Below are 25,064 nucleotides of genomic sequence, written 5' to 3'. Positions count from 1 at the left end.
GCCCAGGTCAGGGATCCCTGGGGAGTTGGAGACCCCCCCCCAATAAAGGGCAGTGGGTGGCGGGTTGATAGTGTATGTAGGGTGTAAAAAATAGAATTAACAACATTGTCTTTACAGTGGAACTACTGGACCCAGCAAGCCTCCCCTGCATGCTGGTACTTGGAGAACCACAAGTACCAGCATGCAGGGCACCAGCCCCCCACAAGAAAGGGTCCGGTGCTGGTTTTAATTATAGGAGAACCCTACTCGTTTTGTTCCCCGTAAGCTTAGGTACCAGGACAGGCTGGCAAGTCCGGGGCTGGTTAGCCTTTTGGTGGGGGACCGCACGTCATTATTATTTTTTTTTTAAATGTAACCCTACAAAAAAAAAGAACAAACAGTCTGCACGTATGTCACGGATATGTGCAGCCTGCTTGTTCGGGAGACAAATTCGTCCGTTTAAATCGGGACTTCAAATCGGACAGGATCGACCAAATACCCCATTACTCAAAACGATCCTGTCAAAACTGGGAGCTTGGTAAATTTTCGATTTTTTTTAAGTGAAAAAAACGTCGATCCAGTCCGAGTTGAAAAACGGGACAAATTGAGACCAACACGGATCTTAGTAAATTGCGCGCGATGAGGTTATCAATTTCTGAGTCAGGTCAGACCTGTTGTAATTGCGCATGAGGGGCTGATGTTATTCGATGTTACTGATGTATACGCAGGTCTGCGAGGTATTACGGATGTGAGCGGTAGTGGGCGCCTCTATGCTGGCTCTGCGATATCATTAGCATATTTTCCCAGCAGGTCTGCGTACGTAATCGCAGTTGCAATCGCTATAGTGATCTGTAGTGAATCAGGCCCTAAGTACTTAGGATTGGCGTTTTGGCGCGGCTAAGTTGCAAAGTCTGTGGCGCGCTAAACGGGACTATTTGGCGCGATTTGAGGATAAGGTTATGTGGACACATATGTATGATCCATTAGCCGATAACTGGAGCCTACCTTAGCAGCAATGACCGCAGGGGACATGCGAGGCCGATAAGGATCCTCCATACTCTGATAGGTGGGACCCAGCTCCGCCTCCCGCAGATGTTCCACACGATCCTTCCTACGCTGGACGGAACTGGCTGGCGGGGTCTCATATGGCCCAGAACGGGACCAATCCTGCAACAGACACACAGTATCAATAAGGGAGGTCCCCTATGGCAAGGCTCCTTACATCCAGCCCATATATGAGGATTCGGGTGCAGGTGGGATAAGTCCTGATCACAAACGTGTGCAGGAACTGCTGACCTGTACTCTGGGCCTTCGTGATCAGATCCTGATCTACAGCTACATATTGGCTCTTTGTACGTCTTATAATAGTAAGTGGAAATGGATTTCCCCCAACACGCTGGCCGATGTCATTAAATCACATTAACCCACGATGAAAACGGACACTCACTGAAGTAGGGGAGCTACACTCGCTGACTGACTGACAAGTCTCTGAGGCTTCTGACGATGCCGAGCTGGAGGACTTCTGATGAGTGGGAGGAACATGTAAGAGACAGGAACGCGGATATAGTTAGGTGTCCCCCGTCTTTCTTTCCTTCTGTCACAGATCGGTATAAATGCGCTGTATTACCTGGCTCGTGATGTCTGACGGCATTGGCGACGGCGGCTTGGAGAAGGTCGCTTCATGAGAGCTGCACCCGGAATCCTGGGAGGAGGAGCTTATCAGGCGCTGGGTACCTCCGCTGGGCTGTGGGAGGCTGCGATAGCGAGACGCAGAACCCGGTGACTGGGGGTGCGAGGCAGCTTGCCAGGAGGGGGCAGCTTTTGTGCTGTGATAGATGGGCAGAGCAGTGATGGAGTAAGAATTTGATTTAGAAGACAAACACAATGAAATAAGGATACAATGAAATACGGCTTACACAGACACCACTAACATATATATATATATATATATATATATATATATATATATATATATATATATATATATATATAATAGAGACCTGCTGCTTGCATGGAAGTTTCCATCTACTTTATGGGCTTCTGCTATTGCCTATAGGGGGCTGCGTTTTATCCCTACAGACAACTCACCTGCATATGTTGGAATTCCGAGATCCAGAGCTACTTGGTGAGGAAGGAGGCGTCGTATAGGACCAAGAGTAATCTGATCCTTTCAGGTCCTTAATGACCTACAAGAAATGACAGGTGTGTATCATATACAGCCCCATCTCACCTGTCACTGTGTATATCATATACAGCCCCATCTCACCTGTCACTGTGTATCATATACAGCCCCATCTCACCTGTCACTGTGTCACCTGTCACTGTGTATCATATACAGCCCCATCTCACCTGTCACTGTGTATATCATATACAGCCCCATCTCACCTGTCACTGTGTATCATATACAGCCCCATCTCACCTGTCACTGTGTATCATATACAGCCCCATCTCACCTGTCACTGTGTATCATATACAGCCCCATCTCACCTGTCACTGTGTATATCATATACAGCCCCATCTCACCTGTCACTGTGTATCATATACAGCCCCATCTCACCTGTCACTGTGTATCATATACAGCCCCATCTCACCTGTCACTGTGTATCATATACAGCCCCATCTCACCTGTCACTGTGTCACCTGTCACTGTGTATCATATACAGCCCCATCTCACCTGTCACTGTGTATCATATACAGCCCCATCTCACCTGTCACTGTGTGTATCATTATACAGCCCCATCTCACCTGTCACTGTGTGACATATACAGCCCCATCTCACCTGTCACTGTGTCACCTGTCACTGTGTATCATATACAGCCCCATCTCACCTGTCACTGTGTATCATATACAGCCCCATCTCACCTGTCACTGTGTGTATCATTATACAGCCCCATCTCACCTGTCACTGTGTGACATATACAGCCCCATCTCACCTGTCACTGTGTCACCTATGCTGTGTATCATATACAGCCCCATCTCACCTGTCACTGTGTATATCATATACAGCCCCATCTTACCTGTCACTGTGTATATCATATACAGACCCATCTCACCTGTCACTGTGTATATCATATACAGCCCCATCTCACCTGTCACTGTGTATCATATACAGCCCCATCTCACCTGTCACTGTGTATATCATATACAGCCCCATCTCACCTGTCACTGTGTATCATATACAGCCCCATCTCACCTGTCACTGTGTATATCATATACAGCCCCATCTCACCTGTCACTGTGTATATCATATACAGCCCCATCTCACCTGTCACTGTGTATATCATATACAGCCCCATCTCACCTGTCACTGTGTATATCATATACAGCCCCATCTCACCTGTCACTGTGTATCATATACAGACCCATCTCACCTGTCACTGTGTATATCATCTACAGCCCCATCTCACCTGTCACTGTGTATATCATATACAGCCCCATCTCACCTGTAACTGTGTATCATATACAGCCCCATCTCACCTGTCACTGTGTATCATATACAGCCCCATCTCACCTGTCACTGTGTCACCTGTCACTGTGTATCATATACAGCCCCATCTCACCTGTCACTGTGTATCATATACAGCCCCATCTCACCTGTCACTGTGGTATCATTATACATCCCCATCTCACCTGTCACTGTGTATCATATTCATCCACATCTCACCTGTCACTGTGTATCATATACATCCCCATCTCACCTGTCACTGTGATGTTTACCCCACACAGGGAGCTATGTATCATATACAGCCCCATCTTACCTATGACTGTGATGTATACTACATGCTGGGAGCTATGTATCATTCAGCCTCATCTCACCTGTCACTGATGTATATCCCATACAGGGAGCTGTGTATCATATACAGCCCCATCTCACCTGTCACTGTGACGTTTACCCCATACAGGGAGCTGTGTATCGTATACAGCCCCATCTCACCTGTCACTGTGACGTTTACCCCATACAGGGAGCAGTGTATTGTATACAGCCCCATCTCACCTGTCACTGTGTATATCATATACAGCCCCATCTCACCTGTCACTGTGTATCATATACAGCCCCATCTCACCTGTCACTGTGTATATCATATACAGCCCCATCTCACCTGTCACTGTGTATATCATATACAGCCCCATCTCACCTGTCACTGTGTATCATATACAGCCCCATCTCACCTGTCACTGTGTCACCTGTCACTGTGTATCATATACAGCCCCATCTCACCTGTCACTGTGTATATCATATACAGCCCCATCTCACCTGTCACTGTGTATATCATATACAGCCCCATCTCACCTGTCACTGTGTATCATATACAGCCCCATCTCACCTGTCACTGTGTCACCTGTCACTGTGTATCATATACAGCCCCATCTCACCTGTCACTGTGTATATCATATACAGCCCCATCTCACCTGTCACTGTGTATATCATATACAGCCCCATCTCACCTGTCACTGTGTATATCATATACAGCCCCATCTCACCTGTCACTGTGTATATCATATACAACCCCATCTCACCTGTCACTGTGAATATCATATACAGCCCCAGCTCGCCTGTCACTATGTATCATATACAGCCCCATCTCACCTGTCACTGTGTATCATATACAGCCCCATCTCACCTGTCACTGTGTCACCTGTCACTGTGTATCATATACAGCCCCATCTCACCTGTCACTGTATATATCATATACAGCCCCATCTCACCTGTCACTGTGTATATCATATACAGCCCCATCTCACCTGTCACTGTGTATCATATACAGCCCCATCTCACCTGTCACTGTATATATCATATACAGCCCCATCTCACCTGTCACTGTGTATATCATATACAGCCCCATCTCACTTGTCACTGTGTATATCATATACAACCCCATCTCACCTGTCACTGTGTATATCATATACAACCCCATCTCACCTGTCACTGTGTATATCATATAAAACCCCATCTCACCTGTCACTGTGTATATCATATACAGCCCCAGCTCGCCTGTCACTATGTATCATATACAGCCCCAGCTCGCCTGTCACTGTGTATATCATATACAGCCCCATCTCACCTGTCACTGTGTATATCATATCCAGCCCCATCTCACCTGTCACTGTGTATATCATATCCAGCCCCATCTCACCTGTCACTGTGTATATCATATACAGCCCCATCTCACCTGTCACTGTGTGTATCATATACAGCCCCATCTCACCTGTCACTGTGTATATCATATACAGCCCCATCTCACCTGTCACTGTGTATCAAATACAGCCCCATCTCACCTGTCACTGTGTCACCTGTCACTGTGTATCATATACAGCCCCATCTCACCTGTCACTGTGTATATCATATACAGCCCCATCTCACCTGTCACTGTGTATCATATACAGCCCCATCTCACCTGTCACTGTGTATATCATATACAACCCCATCTCACCTGTCACTGTGTATATCATATACAGCCCCAGCTCGCCTGTCACTATGTATCATATACAGCCCCATCTCACCTGTCACTGTGTATATCATATACAGCCCCATCTCACCTGTCACTGTGTCACCTGTCACTGTGTATCATATACAGCCCCATCTCACCTGTCACTGTGTATATCATATACAGCCCCAGCTCGCCTGTCACTGTGTATCATATACAGCCCCATCTCACCTGTCACTGTGTATATCATATACAGCCCCATCTCACCTGTCACTGTGTATATCATATACAGCCCCATCTCACCTGTCACTGTGTATATCATATACAGCCCCATCTCACCTGTCACTGTGTAACATATACAGCCCCATCTCATCTGTCACTGTGTATATCATATACAGCCCCATCTCACCTGTCACTGTGTATATCATATACAGCCCCATCTCACCTGTCACTGTGTATATCATATACAGCCCCATCTCACCTGTCACTGTGTATCATATACAGACCCATCTCACCTGTCACTGTGTATATCATCTACAGCCCCATCTCACCTGTCACTGTGTATATCATATACAGCCCCATCTCACCTGTAACTGTGTATCATATACAGCCCCATCTCACCTGTCACTGTGTATCATATACAGCCCCATCTCACCTGTCACTGTGTCACCTGTCACTGTGTATCATATACAGCCCCATCTCACCTGTCACTGTGTATCATATACAGCCCCATCTCACCTGTCACTGTGGTATCATTATACATCCCCATCTCACCTGTCACTGTGTATCATATTCATCCACATCTCACCTGTCACTGTGTATCATATACATCCCCATCTCACCTGTCACTGTGATGTTTACCCCACACAGGGAGCTATGTATCATATACAGCGCCATCTTACCTATGACTGTGATGTATACTACATGCTGGGAGCTATGTATCATTCAGCCTCATCTCACCTGTCACTGATGTATATCCCATACAGGGAGCTGTGTATCATATACAGCCCCATCTCACCTGTCACTGTGACGTTTACCCCATACAGGGAGCAGTGTATCATATACAGCCTCATCTCACCTGTCACTGTGACGTTTACCCCATACAGGGAGCTGTGTATCGTATACAGCCCCATCTCACCTGTCACTGTGACGTTTACCCCATACAGGGAGCAGTGTATTGTATACAGCCCCATCTCACCTGTCACTGTGTATATCATATACAGCCCCATCTCACCTGTCACTGTGTATCATATACAGCCCCATCTCACCTGTCACTGTGTATATCATATACAGCCCCATCTCACCTGTCACTGTGTATATCATATACAGCCCCATCTCACCTGTCACTGTGTATCATATACAGCCCCATCTCACCTGTCACTGTGTCACCTGTCACTGTGCATCATATACAGCCCCATCTCACCTGTCACTGTGTATATCATATACAGCCCCATCTCACCTGTCACTGTGTATATCATATACAGCCCCATCTCACCTGTCACTGTGTATCATATACAGCCCCATCTCACCTGTCACTGTGTCACCTGTCACTGTGTATCATATACAGCCCCATCTCACCTGTCACTGTATATATCATATACAGCCCCATCTCACCTGTCACTGTGTATATCATATACAGCCCCATCTCACCTGTCACTGTGTATCATATACAGCCCCATCTCACCTGTCACTGTATATATCATATACAGCCCCATCTCACCTGTCACTGTGTATATCATATACAGCCCCATCTCACTTGTCACTGTGTATATCATATACAACCCCATCTCACCTGTCACTGTGTATATCATATACAACCCCATCTCACCTGTCACTGTGTATATCATATACAACCCCATCTCACCTGTCACTGTGTATATCATATACAGCCCCAGCTCGCCTGTCACTATGTATCATATACAGCCCCAGCTCGCCTGTCACTGTGTATATCATATACAGCCCCATCTCACCTGTCACTGTGTATATCATATCCAGCCCCATCTCACCTGTCACTGTGTATATCATATCCAGCCCCATCTCACCTGTCACTGTGTATATCATATACAGCCCCATCTCACCTGTCACTGTGTGTATCATATACAGCCCCATCTCACCTGTCACTGTGTATATCATATACAGCCCCATCTCACCTGTCACTGTGTATCAAATACAGCCCCATCTCACCTGTCACTGTGTCACCTGTCACTGTGTATCATATACAGCCCCATCTCACCTGTCACTGTGTATATCATATACAGCCCCATCTCACCTGTCACTGTGTATCATATACAGCCCCATCTCACCTGTCACTGTGTATATCATATACAACCCCATCTCACCTGTCACTGTGTATATCATATACAGCCCCAGCTCGCCTGTCACTATGTATCATATACAGCCCCATCTCACCTGTCACTGTGTATATCATATACAGCCCCATCTCACCTGTCACTGTGTCACCTGTCACTGTGTATCATATACAGCCCCATCTCACCTGTCACTGTGTATATCATATACAGCCCCAGCTCGCCTGTCACTGTGTATCATATACAGCCCCATCTCACCTGTCACTGTGTATATCATATACAGCCCCATCTCACCTGTCACTGTGTATATCATATACAGCCCCATCTCACCTGTCACTGTGTATATCATATACAGCCCCATCTCACCTGTCACTGTGTAACATATACAGCCCCATCTCACCTGTCACTGTGTATATCATATTCAGCCCCATCTCACCTGTCACTGTGTATATCATATACAGCCCCATCTCACCTGTCACTGTGTATCATATACAGCCCCATCTCACCTGTCACTGTGTATCATATACAGCCCCATCTCGCCTGTCACTGTGTATCATATACAGCCCCATCTCGCCTGTCACTGTGTATCATATACAGCCCCATCTCACCTGTCACTGTGTATCATATACAGCCCCATCTCACCTGTCACTGTGTATCATATACATCCCCATCTCACCTGTCACTGTGTATCATATTCATCCCCATCTCACCTGTCACTGTGTATCATATTCATCCCCATCTCACCTGTCACTGTGTATCATATACATCCCCATCTCACCTATGACTGTGATGTATACCCCATGCTGGGAGCTATGTATCATTCAGCCTCATCTCACCTGTCACTGATGTATATCCCATACAGGGAGCTGTGTATCATATACAGCCCCATCTCACCTGTCACTGTGACATATACCCCATACTGGGAGCAGTGTATCATATACAGCCCCACCTCAACTGTCACTGTGACATTTACCCCACACTTGGAGCTGTGTATCATATACAGCCCCATCTCACCTGTCACTGTGACGTTTACCCCACACTGGGAGCTATGTATCATATACAGGCACATCTCACCTGTCACTGTGACATATACCCCATACTGGGAGCAATCATATACAGCCCCATCTCACCTGTCACTGTGAAGTTTACCCCATACTGGAAGCAGTGTATCATATACAGCCCCATCTCATTTGTCACTGATGTATATCCCATACTGGGAGCAGTGTATCATATACAGCCCCATGTCACCTGTCACTGTGATGTTTACCCCATACTGGGAGCAGTGTATCATATACAGCCCCATATTACCTGTCACTGTGACATATACCCCATATTGGGAGCAGTGTATCATATACAGCCTCATCTCACCTGTCACTATGACATATACCCCATATTGGGAGCGGTGTATCATATACAGCCCCATCTCATTTGTCACTGATGTATATCCCATACTGGGAGCAGTGTATCATATATAGCCCCATCATACCTGTCACTGTGACATATACTCCATACTGGGAGCAGTGTATCATATACAGCACCATATTACCTGTCACTGTGACATATACCCCATATTGGGAGCAGTGTATCATATACAGCCTCATCTCACCTGTCACTATGACATATACCCCATACTGGGAGCAGTGTATCATATACAGCCCCATATTACCTGTCACTGTGACATATACTCCATACTAGGAGCAGTGTATCATATACAGCCCCATCTCACCTGTCACTATGACATATACCCCATACTGGGAGCTATGTATCATATACAGCCCCATCTCACCTGTCACTGTGACATATACCCCATACTGGGAGCAGTGTATCATATACAGCACCATATTACCTGTCACTGTGACATATACCCCATATTGGGAGCAGTGTATCATATACAGCCCCATATTACCTGTCACTGTGACATATACTCCATACTAGGAGCAGTGTATCATATACAGCCCCATATTACCTGTCACTGTGACATATACCCCATACTAGGAGCAGTGTATCATATACAGCCCCATCTCACCTGTCACTTTGACATATACCCCATACAGGGAGCTATGTATCATATACAGCCCCATATTACCTGTCACTGTGACATATACTCCATACTAGGAGCAGTGTATCATATACAGCCCCATCTTACCTGTCACTGTGACATATACCCCATACTGGGAGCTATGTATCATATAGAGACCCATATTACCTGTCACTGTGACATATACCCCATACTGGGAGCTATGTATCATATACAGCCCCATTCCCCATCTCACCTGTCACTGTGACATATACCCCATACTATGAGCAGTGTATCATATACAGCCCCATCTTACCTGTCACTGTGACATATACTCCATACTAGGAGCAGTGTATCATATACGGCCCCATCTTACCTGTCACTGTGTCATATACTCCATACTAGGAGCAGTGTATCATATACAGCCCCATCTTACCTGTCACTGTGACATATACCCCATACTGGGAGCTATTTATCATATACAGCCCCATTCCCCATCTCACCTGTCACTGTGACATATACCCCATACTGGGAGCAGAGTATCATATAAAGCCCCATCTCACCTGTCACTATGACATATACCCCATACTAGGAGCAGTGTATCATATACAGCCCCATATTACCTGTCACTGTGACATATACCCCATACTAGGAGCAGTGTATCATATACAGCCCCATCTCACCTGTCACTGTGACATATACCCCATACAGGGAGCTATGTATCATATACAGCCCCATATTACCTGTCACTGTGACATATACTCCATACTAGGAGCAGTGTATCATATACAGCCCCATCTTACCTGTCACTGTGACATATACCCCATACTGGGAGCTATGTATCATATACAGACCCATATTACCTGTCACTGTGACATATACCCCATACTGGGAGCTATGTATCATATACAGCCCCATTCCCCATCTCACCTGTCACTGTGACATATACCCCATACTAGGAGCAGTGTATCATATACAGCCCCATATTACCTGTCACTGTGACATATACCCCATACTAGGAGCAGTGTATCATATACAGCCCCATCTCACCTGTCACTGTGACATATACTCCATACTAGGAGCAGTGTATCATATACAGCCCCATCTTACCTGTCACTGTGTCATATACTCCATACTAGGAGCAGTGTATCATATACAGCCCCATCTTACCTGTCACTGTGACATATACCCCATACTGGGAGCTATTTATCATATACAGCCCCATTCCCCATCTCACCTGTCACTGTGACATATACCCCATACTAGGAGCAGTGTATCATATACAGCCCCATCTTACCTGTCACTGTGACATATACTCCATACTAGGAGCAGTGTATCATATACAGCCCCATCTTACCTGTCACTGTGTCATATACTCCATACTAGGAGCAGTGTATCATATACAGCCCCATCTTACCTGTCACTGTGACATATACCCCATACTGGGAGCTATTTATCATATACAGCCCCATTCCCCATCTCACCTGTCACTGTGACATATACCCCATACTGGGAGCAGTGTATCATATACAGCCCCATCTCACCTGTCACTATGACATATACCATATACTGGGAGCAGTGTATCATATACAGCCCCATATTACCTGTCACTGTGACATATACCCCATATTGGGAGCAGTGTATCATATACAGCCCCATATTACCTGTTACTGTGTCATATACTCCATACTAGGAGCAGTGTATCATATACAGCCCCATCTTACCTGTCACTGTGTCATATACTCCATACTAGGAGCAGTGTATCATATACAGCCACATCTTACCTGTCACTGTGACATATACCCCATACTGGGAGTTATGTATCATATACAGCCCCATATTACCTGTCACTGTGACATATACTCCATACTAGGAGCAGTGTATCATATACAGCCACATATTACCTGTCACTGTGACATATACCCCATACTGGGAGCTATGTATCATATACAGACCCATATTACCTGTCACTGTGACATATACCCCATACTGGGAGATATGTATCATATACAGCCCCATTCCCCATCTCACCTGTCACTGTGACATGTACCCCATACTAGGAGCAGTGTATCATATACAGCCCCATCTCACCTGTCACTATGACATATACCCCATACTGGGAGCAGTGTATCATATACAGCCCCATATTACCTGTCACTGTGACATATACCCCATACTAGGAGCAGTGTATCATATACAGCCCCATCTCACCTGTCACTATGACATATACCCCATACTGGGAGCAGTGTATCATATACAGCCCCATATTACCTGTCACTGTGACATATACTCCATACTAGGAGCAGTGTATCATATACAGCCCCATATTACCTGTCACTGTGTCATATACTCCATACTAGGAGCAGTGTATCATATACAGCCCCATATTACCCGTCACTGTGACATATACCCCATACTGGGAGCTATGTATCATATACATCCCCATTCTCATCTCACCTGTCACTGTGACATATACCCCATACTGGGAGCAGTGTGTCATATACAGCCCCATTTTACCCGTCACTGTGACATATACCCCATACTGGGAGCTATGTATCATATACAGCCCCATATTACCTGTCACTGTGACATATACCCCATACTGGGAGCAGTGTATCATATACAGCCCCATATTAAATGTCACTGTGACATATACCCCATACTGGGAGCTATGTATCATATACAGCCCCATCTTACCTGTCACTGTGACATATACCCCATACTGGGAGCAGTGTATCATATAAAGCCCCATTCCCCATCTCACCTGTCACTGTGACATGTACCCCATACTGGGAGATATGTATCATATACAGCCCCATTCCCTATCTCCTCTGTCACTGTGTCATATACCCCATACTAGGAGCAGTGTATCATATATAGCCCCATCTCACCTGTCACTATGACATATACCCCATACTGGGAGATATGTATCATATACAGCCCCATTCCCTATCTCCTCTGTCACTGTGTCGTATACCCCATACTAGGAGCAGTGTATCATATACAGCCCCATCTCACCTGTCACTATGATATATAACCCCATACTAGGAGCAGTGTATCATATACAGCCCCATATTACCTGTCACTGTGTCATATACTCCATACTGGGAGCTATGTATCATATACAGCCCCATCTCACCTGTCACTGTGACATATACCCCATACTGGGAGCAGTGTATCATATACAGCCCCATCTCACCTGTCACTGTGACATATACCCCATACTGGGAGCAGTGTATCATATACAGCCCCATCTCACCTGTCACTGTGACATATACCCCATACTGGGAGCAGTGTATCATATACAGCCCCATATTACCTGTCACTGTGACATATACCCCATACTGGGAGCAGTGTATCATATACAGCCCCATCTCACCTGTCACTGTGACATATACCCCATACTGGGAGCATGTATCATATACAGCCCCGTTCCCCGTCTCACCTGTTCGCTGGCTGCAGGCAGTTTGTGTGGCTCATCACTCTGCACCATCAGATCGTCGATGATTGCCTGTAAGTGCGTCACCTCTCCCAGCATGTGAATCTCTCCATTCTGAGACCAGGGAAAGGCGTAATGGTTAGTGCTTACATACAGAGCGAGTACGTCAGGGTCTGGTCATTAGTGGTCTCCAGTCATTAAATGCCTGATTACTGCTGGGAGTAACAGCGCAGCTGATAATACCTAAGGTGCGCTCTCATTACTGCAGTATACGCGGGATTTATTGCAGATAAAGTGTGTGCAATACGGGATGTACACGCTACATCAAGATATATTCAGAGTGAATTTTTACTACACGGAACAAAAACATCTGGTAGAAAAATGTGCACATTGCCATATAACAGCCTTTATATTCTACAATGTCTCCCTATTGGCTATTTCTGATACATTAGATAATCTCTGTATGTAGTGTGGGCTCGCTGTGTTCTGCATGTGAGCGATACACCTGTACTTAGTGCACAGTCAGAAAGAGCTACCCAAAGTGGCTGTAATGTGACTGTCATTAATAGACATAGGGCCGTATTCAATTAATTTCGCACTCGCAATACTTTTTCGCATGCCACACTTTGCCGGCTTTGCGTGTTATAGCCGCGGAAAATTATCGTGCGCGCCCCCACGATTCACCTTATTCAATTCCGAAGGACGCAAAAACACTTCCCGGCGAAACTCTAACAGGTGAAGTGTTGGCAGAATTGGGGAAATCAGCCTGACACCCCCAAAAAAATGCACTAACATTGGGGATCAATGTAGAGGTCCCTGAATAGCCTACTGGCGCTATGCGTTACTTAAGTTGTGTCAATAGTCTCTATTTAGCGTCTTTGCACAAACGGTGAAGAAGAAGCATTAAACTGTTTTTTGGGCGTGAAAATAAGTATTCCTGTCAAATTTGGGATAGATGAAAATGGGTGCAAGCATAGTAACAAAAATCCCTAAAGTTTTAAGTGCTGCAAAAACCACCTGCAATAAAAAAAACACCTCCCACATACTATCAGCCCCTCAAAAGTCTATTTCGCTAGTTTTTGCATTTGTACCCCAACTTTGGACTTTTTCACCCCCATTTGCAAAGTGCTTTTTTGAGGTGGTCCTTTTTTTTTCTTTTGCGTTTTTCTTTTTTTCCTCTTTTTTTTCTTTTGGGATCTGTCCAAAGGGTACAGAGTGGTTTCCGCACCTTAAAACCGTAATTCTGCACTTTTTCCCGACGGGTATTCATAGGTGAAACTTTTTACACTGCATTGACTTTCCATGTACGCAAAAAGTTTTTGCAATTGAATACGGCGAAAGTTTCCGCCTGGCGAAATGAATACGGGCCATAGTTGTAATGTAGCTTTGCCCTTAGTAGATATGGCTCTAAAGTGACTTTGCCCTCAGTAGATATGGCTGTAATGTGCATTTGCCCTTAATAGATATGGCTGCAATGTGAATTTGCCCTCAGATATGGCTGCAATGTGAATTTGCCCTCAGTAGATATGGCTGCAATGTGAATTTACCCTCAGTAGATATGGCTGCAATGTGAATTTGCCCTCAGTAGATATGGCTGTAATGTGCATCTGCCCTCAGTAGATATGGCTGTAATGTGCATCTGCCCTCAGTAGATATGGCTGCAATGTGCATTTGCCCTCAGTAGATATGGCTGCAATGTGCATTTGCCCTCAGTAGATATGGCTGCAATGTGAATTTGCCCTCAGTAGATATGGCTGCAATGTGAATTTGCCCTCAGTAGATATGGCTGCAATGTGAATTTGCCCTCAGTAGATATGGCTGTAATGTGAGATACAAGTACCATTGAGTACTCACCACCACAGGCTGCAACAGTGCAATAAAAGTACAGAAGCGCCCGCGCTCCTCGATTAGCGCCCTGCGGACAGCCTGCTTCTCTGTCTCCTCCAATAGCAGGTACAGGTCATTTACATCTTGAAGAGCATGGTCCAGCTGGGGTTGTAAGTCACCCTTCCCTACATGATAAACAAACCAAACTGGTCACAAGAGCTGACACTAAGTTCCTCATACTATTCATAGCACTCTCCAGAAATATATATAATAAGAAACATAATATAGTTAGTGGAAACATGGCAGATATTGCACCAAAGTGCTCAGTCCCCCCCACTGCTACAGACCCCCGGGCGCTCAGTCCCCCCCACTGCTACAGACCCGAGCGCGCTCGCTCGCTCCCCCCCCACTGCTACAGACCCGCGCGCGCGCTCGCTCCCCCCCCCCCACTGCTACAGACCCGCGCGCGCTCGCTCCCCCCCCCCACTACTACTACAGACCCGCGCGCGCTCGCTCCCCCCCCCCCCCACTACTACTACTACAGACCCGCGCGCGCTCCCCCCCCACTGCTACAGACCCGCGCGCGCTCGCTCCCCCCCCCCCCCCACTGCTACAGACCCGCGCGCGCTCGCTCCCCCCCCCCCCCCCACTGCTACAGACCCGCGCGCGCTCGCTCCCCCCCCCCCCCCACTGCTACAGACCCGCGCGCGCTCGCTCCCCCCCCCCCCCCCACTGCTACAGACCCGCGCGCGCTCGCTCCCCCCCCCCCCCCACTGCTACAGACCCGCGCGCGCTCGCTCCCCCCCCCCCCCACTGCTACAGACCCGCGCGCGCTCCCGTCCCCACTGCTACAGACCCGCGCGCGCTCCCGTCCCCACTGCTACAGACCCGCGCGCGCTCCCGTCCCCACTGCTACAGACCCGCGCGCGCTCCCGTCCCCACTGCTACAGACCCGCGCGCGCTCCCGTCCCCACTGCTACAGACCCGCGCGCGCTCAGTCCCCACTGCTACAGACCCGCGCGCGCTCAGTCCCCACTGCTACAGACCCGCGCGCGCTCAGTCCCCACTGCTACAGACCCGCGCGCGCTCAGTCCCCACTGCTACAGACCCGCGCGCGCTCAGTCCCCACTGCTACAGACCCGCGCGCGCTCAGTCCCCACTGCTACAGACCCGCGCGCGCTCAGTCCCCACTGCTACAGACCCGCGCGCGCTCAGTCCCCACTGCTACAGACCCGCGCGCGCTCAGTCCCCACTGCTACAGACCCGCGCGCGCTCAGTCCCCACTGCTACAGACCCGCGCGCGCTCAGTCCCCACTGCTACAGACCCGCGCGCGCTCAGTCCCCACTGCTACAGACCCGCGCGCGCTCAGTCCCCACTGCTACAGACCCGCGCGCGCTCAGTCCCCACTGCTACAGACCCGCGCGCGCTCAGTCCCCACTGCTACAGACCCGCGCGCGCTCAGTCCCCACTGCTACAGACCCGCGCGCGCTCAGTCCCCACTGCTACAGACCCGCGCGCGCTCAGTCCCCCGCTACAGACCCGCGCGCGCTCAGTCGCCCGCTACATACAGACCCGCGCGCGCTCAGTCCGTCGCTAGAGGCCCGATTCAGAGATGCACGTAACCCGATGGTTATAGAACCTGTATTACGCACGTGCCGATCACTGTCTGCAGCGGCTATTGCAGTCCCCCCTAAGCTGCGGCCATTTTGGGGTGGGGAAGGGGCGGTAAAGGCCAGCGTGTTGGGGTGAGGTCAGGGGCGATCTCTGTACGGTACACAGAAGCTGAGCCCTATAACTGTACTAGCCGGTGACTACCACTAAGCCGGCTCTATAGAATACAGAGAAAAGTCACTTACCTACAACTTCTATAGGAAGGAAATCAAAGTGGAAGGAGGCGATGCAAGAGAAAAGGAAAGGACATTAGTGAGAGATGGGCAGCAAGTAGAGACCACGACCCCAGTTAGACCCCTGCACAGGAGCATGCTGCAGCCAGGAAACGGTTAAAGTCTTGCAGGGCAGACAGACAGTGTTATAGACCCCTGTGTGCGTTCAGTGTCAGTAACTGACTGAGGTTCTGATTCATTACTGATTACGGACGCAATCGGCCAACTGTTGCGATCCGAGCATGTATCGCAGGGCGCACGCATGAACTAGCCACTGTGATCGCAGTGGCTACGCATACCCATTGCAGAGTGATTGACAGGAGGTGCCGTTTGTGGGTGGTGAGAGGGGGTGGTCGGGGAATCGCAGGCGTCAGTGCATTGGATCGCCGTTGCAGGACGTGCATAAATTATACACTGCGATGCCGTATGCAGCCTGAGGCCTCATAGCATGCGCTGATGTTAGTAATTCCTGAGTAAGGTCAGAGCCTGTGTAAGTGTGTGTGAGGCTGTGATGGTACTCCATGTTACTGATGATGTCTCAGTCTTGTGTAATCACTGCGTGTGATGAGGTTAGTAATTCCTGAGTAAGGTCAGAGCCTGTGTAAGTGTGTGTGAGGCTGTGATGGTACTCCATGTTACTGATGGTATCTCAGTCTTGTGTAATCACTGTGTGATGAGGTTAGTAATTCCTGAGTAAGGTCAGAGCCTGTGTAAGTGTGTGTGAGGATGTGATGGTACTCCATGTTACTAATGGTGTCTCAGTCTTGTGTAATCACTGTATGTGATGAGGTTAGTAATTCCTGAGTAAGGTCAGAGCCTGTGTAAGTGTGTGTGAGGATGTGATGGTACTCCATGTTACTGATGGTCTCTCAGTCTTGTGTAATCACTGCGTGTGATGAGGTTAGTAATTCCTGAGTAAGGTCAGAGCCTGTGTAAGTGTGTGTGAGGATGTGATGGTACTCCATGTTACTGATGGTCTCTCAGTCTTGTGTAATCACTGTGTGTGATGAGGTTAGTAATACCTGAGTAAGGTCAGAGCCTGTGTAAGTGTGTGTGAGGATGTGATGGTACTCCATGTTACTGATGGTCTCTCAGTCTTGTGTAATCACTGTGTGTGATGAGATTAGTAATTCCTGAGTAAGGTCAGAGCCTGTGTAAGTGTGTGTGATGCTGTGATAGTACTCCATGTTACTGGTGGTGTCTCAGTCTTGTGTAATCACTGCGTGTGATGAGGTTAGTAATTCCTGAGTAAGGTCAGAGCCTGTGTAAGTGTGTGTGAGGCTGTGATGGTACTCCATGTTACTGATGGTATCTCAGTCTTGTGTAGTCACTGTGTGTGATGAGGTTAGTAATTCCTGAGTAAGGTCAGAGCTGTGTAAGTGTGTGTGAGGATGTGATGGTACTCCATGTTACTGATGGTATCTCAGTCTTGTGTAGTCACTGTGTGTGATGAGGTTAGTAATTCCTGAGTAAGGTCAGAGCCTGTGTAAGTGTGTGTGAGGATGTGATGGTACTCCATGTTACCGATGGTATCTCAGTCTTGTGTAATCACTGCGTGTGATGAGGTTAGTAATTCCTGAGTAAGGTCAGAGCCTGTGTAAGTGTGTGTGAGGCTGTGATGGTACTCCATGTTACTGATGGTCTCTCAGTCTTGTGTAATCACTGCGTGTGATGAGGTTAGTAATTCCTGAGTAAGGTCAGAGCCTGTGTAAGTGTGTGTGAGGCTATGATGGTACTCCATGTTACTGATGGTATCTCAGTCTTGTGTAATCACTGTGTGATGAGGTTAGTAATTCCTGAGTAAGGTCAGAGCCTGTGTAAGTGTGTGTGATGCTGTGATAGTACTCCATGTTACTGGTGGTGTCTCAGTCTTGTGTAATCACTGCGTGTGATGAGGTTAGTAATTCCTGAGTAAGGTCAGAGCCTGTGTAAGTGTGTGTGAGGCTGTGATGGTACTCCATGTTACTGATGGTATCTCAGTCTTGTGTAGTCACTGTGTGTGATGAGGTTAGTAATTCCTGAGTAAGGTCAGAGCTGTGTAAGTGTGTGTGAGGATGTGATGGTACTCCATGTTACTGATGGTATCTCAGTCTTGTGTAGTCACTGTGTGTGATGAGGTTAGTAATTCCTGAGTAAGGTCAGAGCCTGTGTAAGTGTGTGTGAGGATGTGATGGTACTCCATGTTACCGATGGTATCTCAGTCTTGTGTAATCACTGCGTGTGATGAGGTTAGTAATTCCTGAGTAAGGTCAGAGCCTGTGTAAGTGTGTGTGAGGCTGTGATGGTACTCCATGTTACTGATGGTCTCTCAGTCTTGTGTAATCACTGCGTGTGATGAGGTTAGTAATTCCTGAGTAAGGTCAGAGCCTGTGTAAGTGTGTGTGAGGCTGTGATGGTACTCCATGTTACTGATGGTCTCTCAGTCTTGTGTAATCACTGCGTGTGATGAGGTTAGTAATTCCTGAGTAAGGTCAGAGCCTGTGTAAGTGTGTGTGAGGCTATGATGGTACTCCATGTTACTGATGGTATCTCAGTCTTGTGTAATCACTGTGTGATGAGGTTAGTAATTCCTGAGTAAGGTCAGAGCCTGTGTAAGTGTGTGTGAGGATGTGATGGTACTCCATGTTACTAATGGTGTCTCAGTCTTGTGTAATCACTGTATGTGATGAGGTTAGTAATTCCTGAGTAAGGTCAGAGCCTGTGTAAGTGTGTGTGAGGATGTGATGGTACTCCATGTTACTGGTGGTGTCTCAGTCTTGTGTAATCACTGTGTGATGAGGTTAGTAATTCCTGAGTAAGGTCAGAGCCTGTGTAAGTGTGTGTGAGGATATGATGGTACTCCATGTTACTGATGGTATCTCAGACTTGCTAAATAGTACAGATGTGTAAGGTAAAGTAGGCGTCCTTATGTAGTGCTGCGACGGCATAGCGATCACAGAGGATTAGCACATCATCGCAGCCAGACTGCGTGCGTAATCGCAACCGTGATCACAGTTGCGATCCGTAGTGAATTAGGCCCTGAATCCCTGTAATCTGGTTAAAGTAAGTTATAAATACAGTGTACAGGTTAGAATAACACCCACACTGTGCCGGGTTTCCATGGTTACAGTAACACTCACACTGTGTGAGTCTCCATGGTTATAACACTCACACTGTGTGAGTCTCCATGGTTATAACACTCACACTGTGCCGGATTTCCATGGTTACCGACACCCACATTGTACTGGGCTTCCCTGGTTACAGTAACTTACACCCACATTGTGCTGGGGCTCCCCTGGTTACAGTAACTTACACCCACATTGTGCTGGGGCTCCCCTGGTTACAGTAACTTACACCCACATTGTACTGGGGCTCCCCTGGTTACAGTAACTTACACCCACATTGTACTGGGGCTCCCCTGGTTACAGTAACTTACACCCACATTGTACTGGGGCTCCCCTGGTTACAGTAACTTACACCCACATTGTACTGGGGCTCCCCTGGTTACAGTAACTTACACCCACATTGTACTGGGGCTCCCCTGGTTACAGTAACTTACACCCACATTGTGCTGGGGCTCCCCTGGTTACAGTAACTTACACCCACATTGTACTGGGCTCCCCTGGTTACAGTAACTTACACCCACATTGTACTGGGGCTCCCCTGGTTACAGTAACTTACACCCACATTGTACTGGGGCTCCCCTGGTTACAGTAACTTACACCCACATTGTACTGGGGCTCCCCTGGTTACAGTAACTTACACCCACATTGTACTGGGGCTCCCCTGGTTACAGTAACTTACACCCACATTGTACTGGGCTCCCCTGGTTACAGTAACTTACACCCACATTGTACTGGGCTCCCCTGGTTACAGTAACTTACACCCACATTGTACTGGGCTCCCCTGGTTACAGTAACTTACACCCACATTGTACTGGGCTCCCCTGGTTACAGTAACTTACACCCACATTGTGCTGGGGCTCCCCTGGTTACAGTAACTTACACCCACATTGTACTGGGCTCCCCTGGTTACAGTAACTTACACCCACATTGTGCTGGGGCTCCCCTGGTTACAGTAACTTACACCCACATTGTACTGGGCTCCCCTGGTTACAGTAACTTACACCCACATTGTACTGGGCTCCCCTGGTTACAGTAACTTACACCCACATTGTACTGGGCTCCCCTGGTTACAGTAATTTACACTCACATTGTACTGGGCTCCCCTGGTTATAGTAACTTACACCCACATTGTGCTGGGGCTCCCCTGGTTACAGTAACTTACACCCACATTGTGCTGGGGCTCCCCTGGTTACAGTAACTTACACCCACATTGTACTGGGGCTCCCCTGGTTACAGTAACTTACACCCACATTGTGCTGGGGCTCCCCTGGTTACAGTAACTTACACCCACATTGTACTGGGCTCCCCTGGTTACAGTAACTTACACCCACATTGTACTGGGGCTCCCCTGGTTACAGTAACTTACACCCACATTGTACTGGGGCTCCCCTGGTTACAGTAATTTACACTCACATTGTACTGGGCTCCCCTGGTTATAGTAACTTACACTCGCATTGTACTGGGCTCCCCTGGTTACAGTAACTTACACTCGCATTGTACTGGGCTCCCCTGGTTACAGTAATTTACACTCGCATTGTACTGGGGCTCCCCTGGTTACAGTAACTTACACCCACATTGTACTGGGGCTCCCCTGGTTACAGTAACTTACACCCACGTTGTACTGGGCTCCCCTGGTTACAGTAACTTACACTCGCATTGTACTGGGGCTCCCCTGGTTACAGTAACTGACACCCACATTGTACTGGGGCTCCCCTGGTTACAGTAACTTACACCCACATTGTACTGGGGCTCCCCTGGTTACAGTAACTGACACTCGCATTGTACTGGGCTCCCCTGGTTACAGTAACTTAGATATGTACATATTGCATGGACTTGTAGGTTGTGTAGTTGCCCTTTATGTGTAAGAAGTATCTGCTGCAGGAAGACACAAACATTTGGGCCACTTATTCCCCATTAGGGAGTTTTCCCTTCCACAGGGGAACGGATCTCGCACCTGTTCATGTTACACTTATAATTTAATAACGCCAGGATCATCCTCTTTCAGTCAATCTAGACTATAATGTACCTTAGTAATATGGCTAAACACGTGTTAGATTGTTAGTTCTTAGGACAAGATTTACCTTTACGAGCTTTTTTCTGCAGCTTCAGTGTATCAGAAGATTTCTTCTTGATCTCATGACGAGCCCGTTTGTAATCTGCAGACAGGAACAGAGTAAATAGAAAGATGTGTTTATCAGAGTCTGAGGACAGGTAGTGTAGCGATGGAGTAATTAGTGTGGGTTACGATGACAAGTAATTTCTCGCTGTTAGCCACTGCACCGGCCGGGGGAGGTAGGCCCGCACTGCACCGGCCGGGGGAGGTAGGCCCGCACTGCACCGGCCGGGGGAGGTAGGCCCGCACTGCACCGGCCGGGGGAGGTAGGCCCGCACTGCACCGGCCGGGGGAGGTAGGCCCGCACTGCACCGGCCGGGGGAGGTAGGCCCGCACTGCACCGGCCGGGGGAGGTAGGCCCGCACTGCACCGGCCGGGGGAGGTAGGCCCGCACTGCACCGGCCGGGGGAGGCCACTGAAATGTAATTGTGTCTTATTACCTCGTGCATGTTCTTTATCCAGTGTGTTTGCAGTTTTTTTCCAGTCTTCTATTCGTTCCTGAAGGGGGTTTATTAAACTCTCCATGAGGGCGCTGTAGAGGCAGAATGAGGGGCAGTCAGATAGGCTCTGTCATTCAATATAGCCAAAAACAAACAAAACAGCGGAAGATGAGACCAACGTCTAACATTATGGCCGGTCAGATGGAGAACATGGTGTAATAAAGAACACTGCTGGGATAAGGAGACATTATGGCCGGTTATACAGAGAACATGGTGTAATAGAGGACACTGCTGGGATAAGGTGATATTATGGCCGGTCAGATGGAGAACATGATGTAATAGAGGACACTGCTGGGATAAGGTGACATTATGGCCGGTTATACAGAGAACATGGTGTAATAGAGGACATTGCTGGGATAAGGTGATATTATGGCCCCGTTATACAGAGAACATGGTGTAATAGAGGACACTGCTGGGATAAGGAGACATTATGGCCGGTTATACAGAGAACATGGTGTAATAGAGGACACTGCTGGAATAAGGAGACATTATGGCCGGTTAGATGGAGAACATGGTGTAATAGAGGACACTGCTGGGATAAGGAGACATTATGGCCGGTTAGATGGAGAACATGGTGTAATAGAGGACACTGCTGGGATAAGGAGACATTATGGCCGGTTAGATGGAGAACATGGTGTAATAGAGGACACTGCTGGGATAAGGAGACATTATGGCCGGTCAGATGGAGAACATGGTGTAATAGAGGACACTGCTGGGATAAGATCTGTTACATACTCTTCAGCGCTTTACTATAAAATACACAGTAATAGAATGAGACTGGGAAATAACAGAGTAAAGGTCAAAGTCCACATAGTTCATATTGTTCCTACCAGAGAGAAAGGGGCAAACGTTCTTAGTGAGGCTATATGCAATAATGGAATGTTGGGTTGGTATAGAGGAAGAATAACCTGTGTATATGGTTAGTAATCAGCTAGAACCGGCTACAGAGGTGCGGGGACGGTGCGGGTACTGATAAGTGACAGTGTAAGAGACCCGTGTATATGATTAGTAATCAGCTAGAACCGGCTACAGAGGTGCGGGGACGGTGCGGGTACTGATAAGTGACAGTGTAAGAGACCCGTGTATATGATTAGTAATCAGCTAGAACCGGCTACAGAGGTGCGGGGACGGTGCGGGTACTGATAAGTGACAGTGTAAGAGACCTGTGTATATGGTTAGTAATCAGCTAGAACCGGCTACAGAGGTGCGGGGACGGTGCGGGTACTGATAAGTGACAGTGTAAGAGACCTGTGTATATGGTTAGTAATCAGCTAGAACCGGCTACAGAGGTGCGGGGACGGTGCGGGTACTGATAAGTGACAGTGTAAGAGACCCGTGTATATGGTTAGTAATCAGCTAGAACTGGCTACAGAGGTGCGGGTACTGATAAGTGACAGTGTAAGAGACCTGTGTATATGGTTAGTAATCAGCTAGAACCGGCTACAGAGGTGCGGGGACGGTGCGGGTACTGATAAGTGACAGTGTAAGAGACCCGTGTATATGATTAGTAATCAGCTAGAACCGGCTACAGAGGTGCGGGGACGGTGCGGGTACTGATAAGTGACAGTGTAAGAGACCCGTGTATATGGTTAGTAATCAGCTAGAACCGGCTACAGAGGTGCGGGGACGGTGCGGGTACTGATAAGTGACAGTGTAAGAGACCCGTGTATATGGTTAGTAATCAGCTAGAACCGGCTACAGAGGTGCGGGGACGGTGCGGGTACTGATAAGTGACAGTGTAAGAGACCTGTGTATATGATTAGTAATCAGCTAGAACCGGCTACAGAGGTGCGGGGACGGTGCGGGTACTGATAAGTGACAGTGTAAGAGACCTGTGTATATGGTTAGTAATCAGCTAGAACCGGCTACAGAGGTGCGGGGACGGTGCGGGTACTGATAAGTGACAGTGTAAGAGACCCGTGTATATGGTTAGTAATCAGCTAGAACCGGCTACAGAGGTGCGGGGACGGTGCGGGTACTGATAAGTGACAGTGTAAGAGACCCGTGTATATGGTTAGTAATCAGCTAGAACCGGCTACAGAGGTGCGGGGACGGTGCGGGTACTGATAAGTGACAGTGTAAGAGACCCGTGTATATGGTTAGTAATCAGCTAGAACCGGCTACAGAGGTGCGGGGACGGTGCGGGTACTGATAAGTGACAGTGTAAGAGACCTGTGTATATGATTAGTAATCAGCTAGAACCGGCTACAGAGGTGCGGGGACGGTGCGGGTACTGATAAGTGACAGTGTAAGAGACCCGTGTATATGGTTAGTAATCAGCTAGAACCGGCTACAGAGGTGCGGGGACGGTGCGGGTACTGATAAGTGACAGTGTAAGAGACCCGTGTATATGGTTAGTAATCAGCTAGAACCGGCTACAGAGGTGCGGGGACGGTGCGGGTACTGATAAGTGACAGTGTAAGAGACCCGTGTATATGATTAGTAATCAGCTAGAACCGGCTACAGAGG

The 25,064-nt window shown here is 47.9% G+C and overlaps 1 protein-coding gene across 1 annotated transcript in view; it reads right to left on the bottom strand.

The window, feature by feature from the left end:
- MTSS2 (MTSS I-BAR domain containing 2) overlaps window positions 1-25,064 on the bottom strand; it is a 120,978-nt gene that overhangs the window by 12,191 nt on the left and 83,723 nt on the right. Inside the window, 8 exon segments of the mRNA XM_088446225.1 lie at window positions 985-1,146; window positions 1,427-1,501; window positions 1,607-1,805; window positions 2,068-2,165; window positions 13,174-13,281; window positions 15,022-15,179; window positions 22,064-22,138; window positions 22,536-22,627. Of these exon segments, the coding sequence (XP_088302351.1) occupies window positions 985-1,146; window positions 1,427-1,501; window positions 1,607-1,805; window positions 2,068-2,165; window positions 13,174-13,281; window positions 15,022-15,179; window positions 22,064-22,138; window positions 22,536-22,627 (967 nt within the window).

Source organism: Taudactylus pleione, unplaced genomic scaffold (genome assembly GCF_031769625.1).
Source record: "Taudactylus pleione unplaced genomic scaffold, aTauple2 ptg000394l, whole genome shotgun sequence".
Lineage (NCBI taxonomy): Eukaryota > Metazoa > Chordata > Amphibia > Anura > Myobatrachidae > Taudactylus > Taudactylus pleione.
The sequence above is the reverse complement of the archived record's forward strand: the minus strand, read 5'-3'. Positions and strand labels throughout refer to the sequence as shown.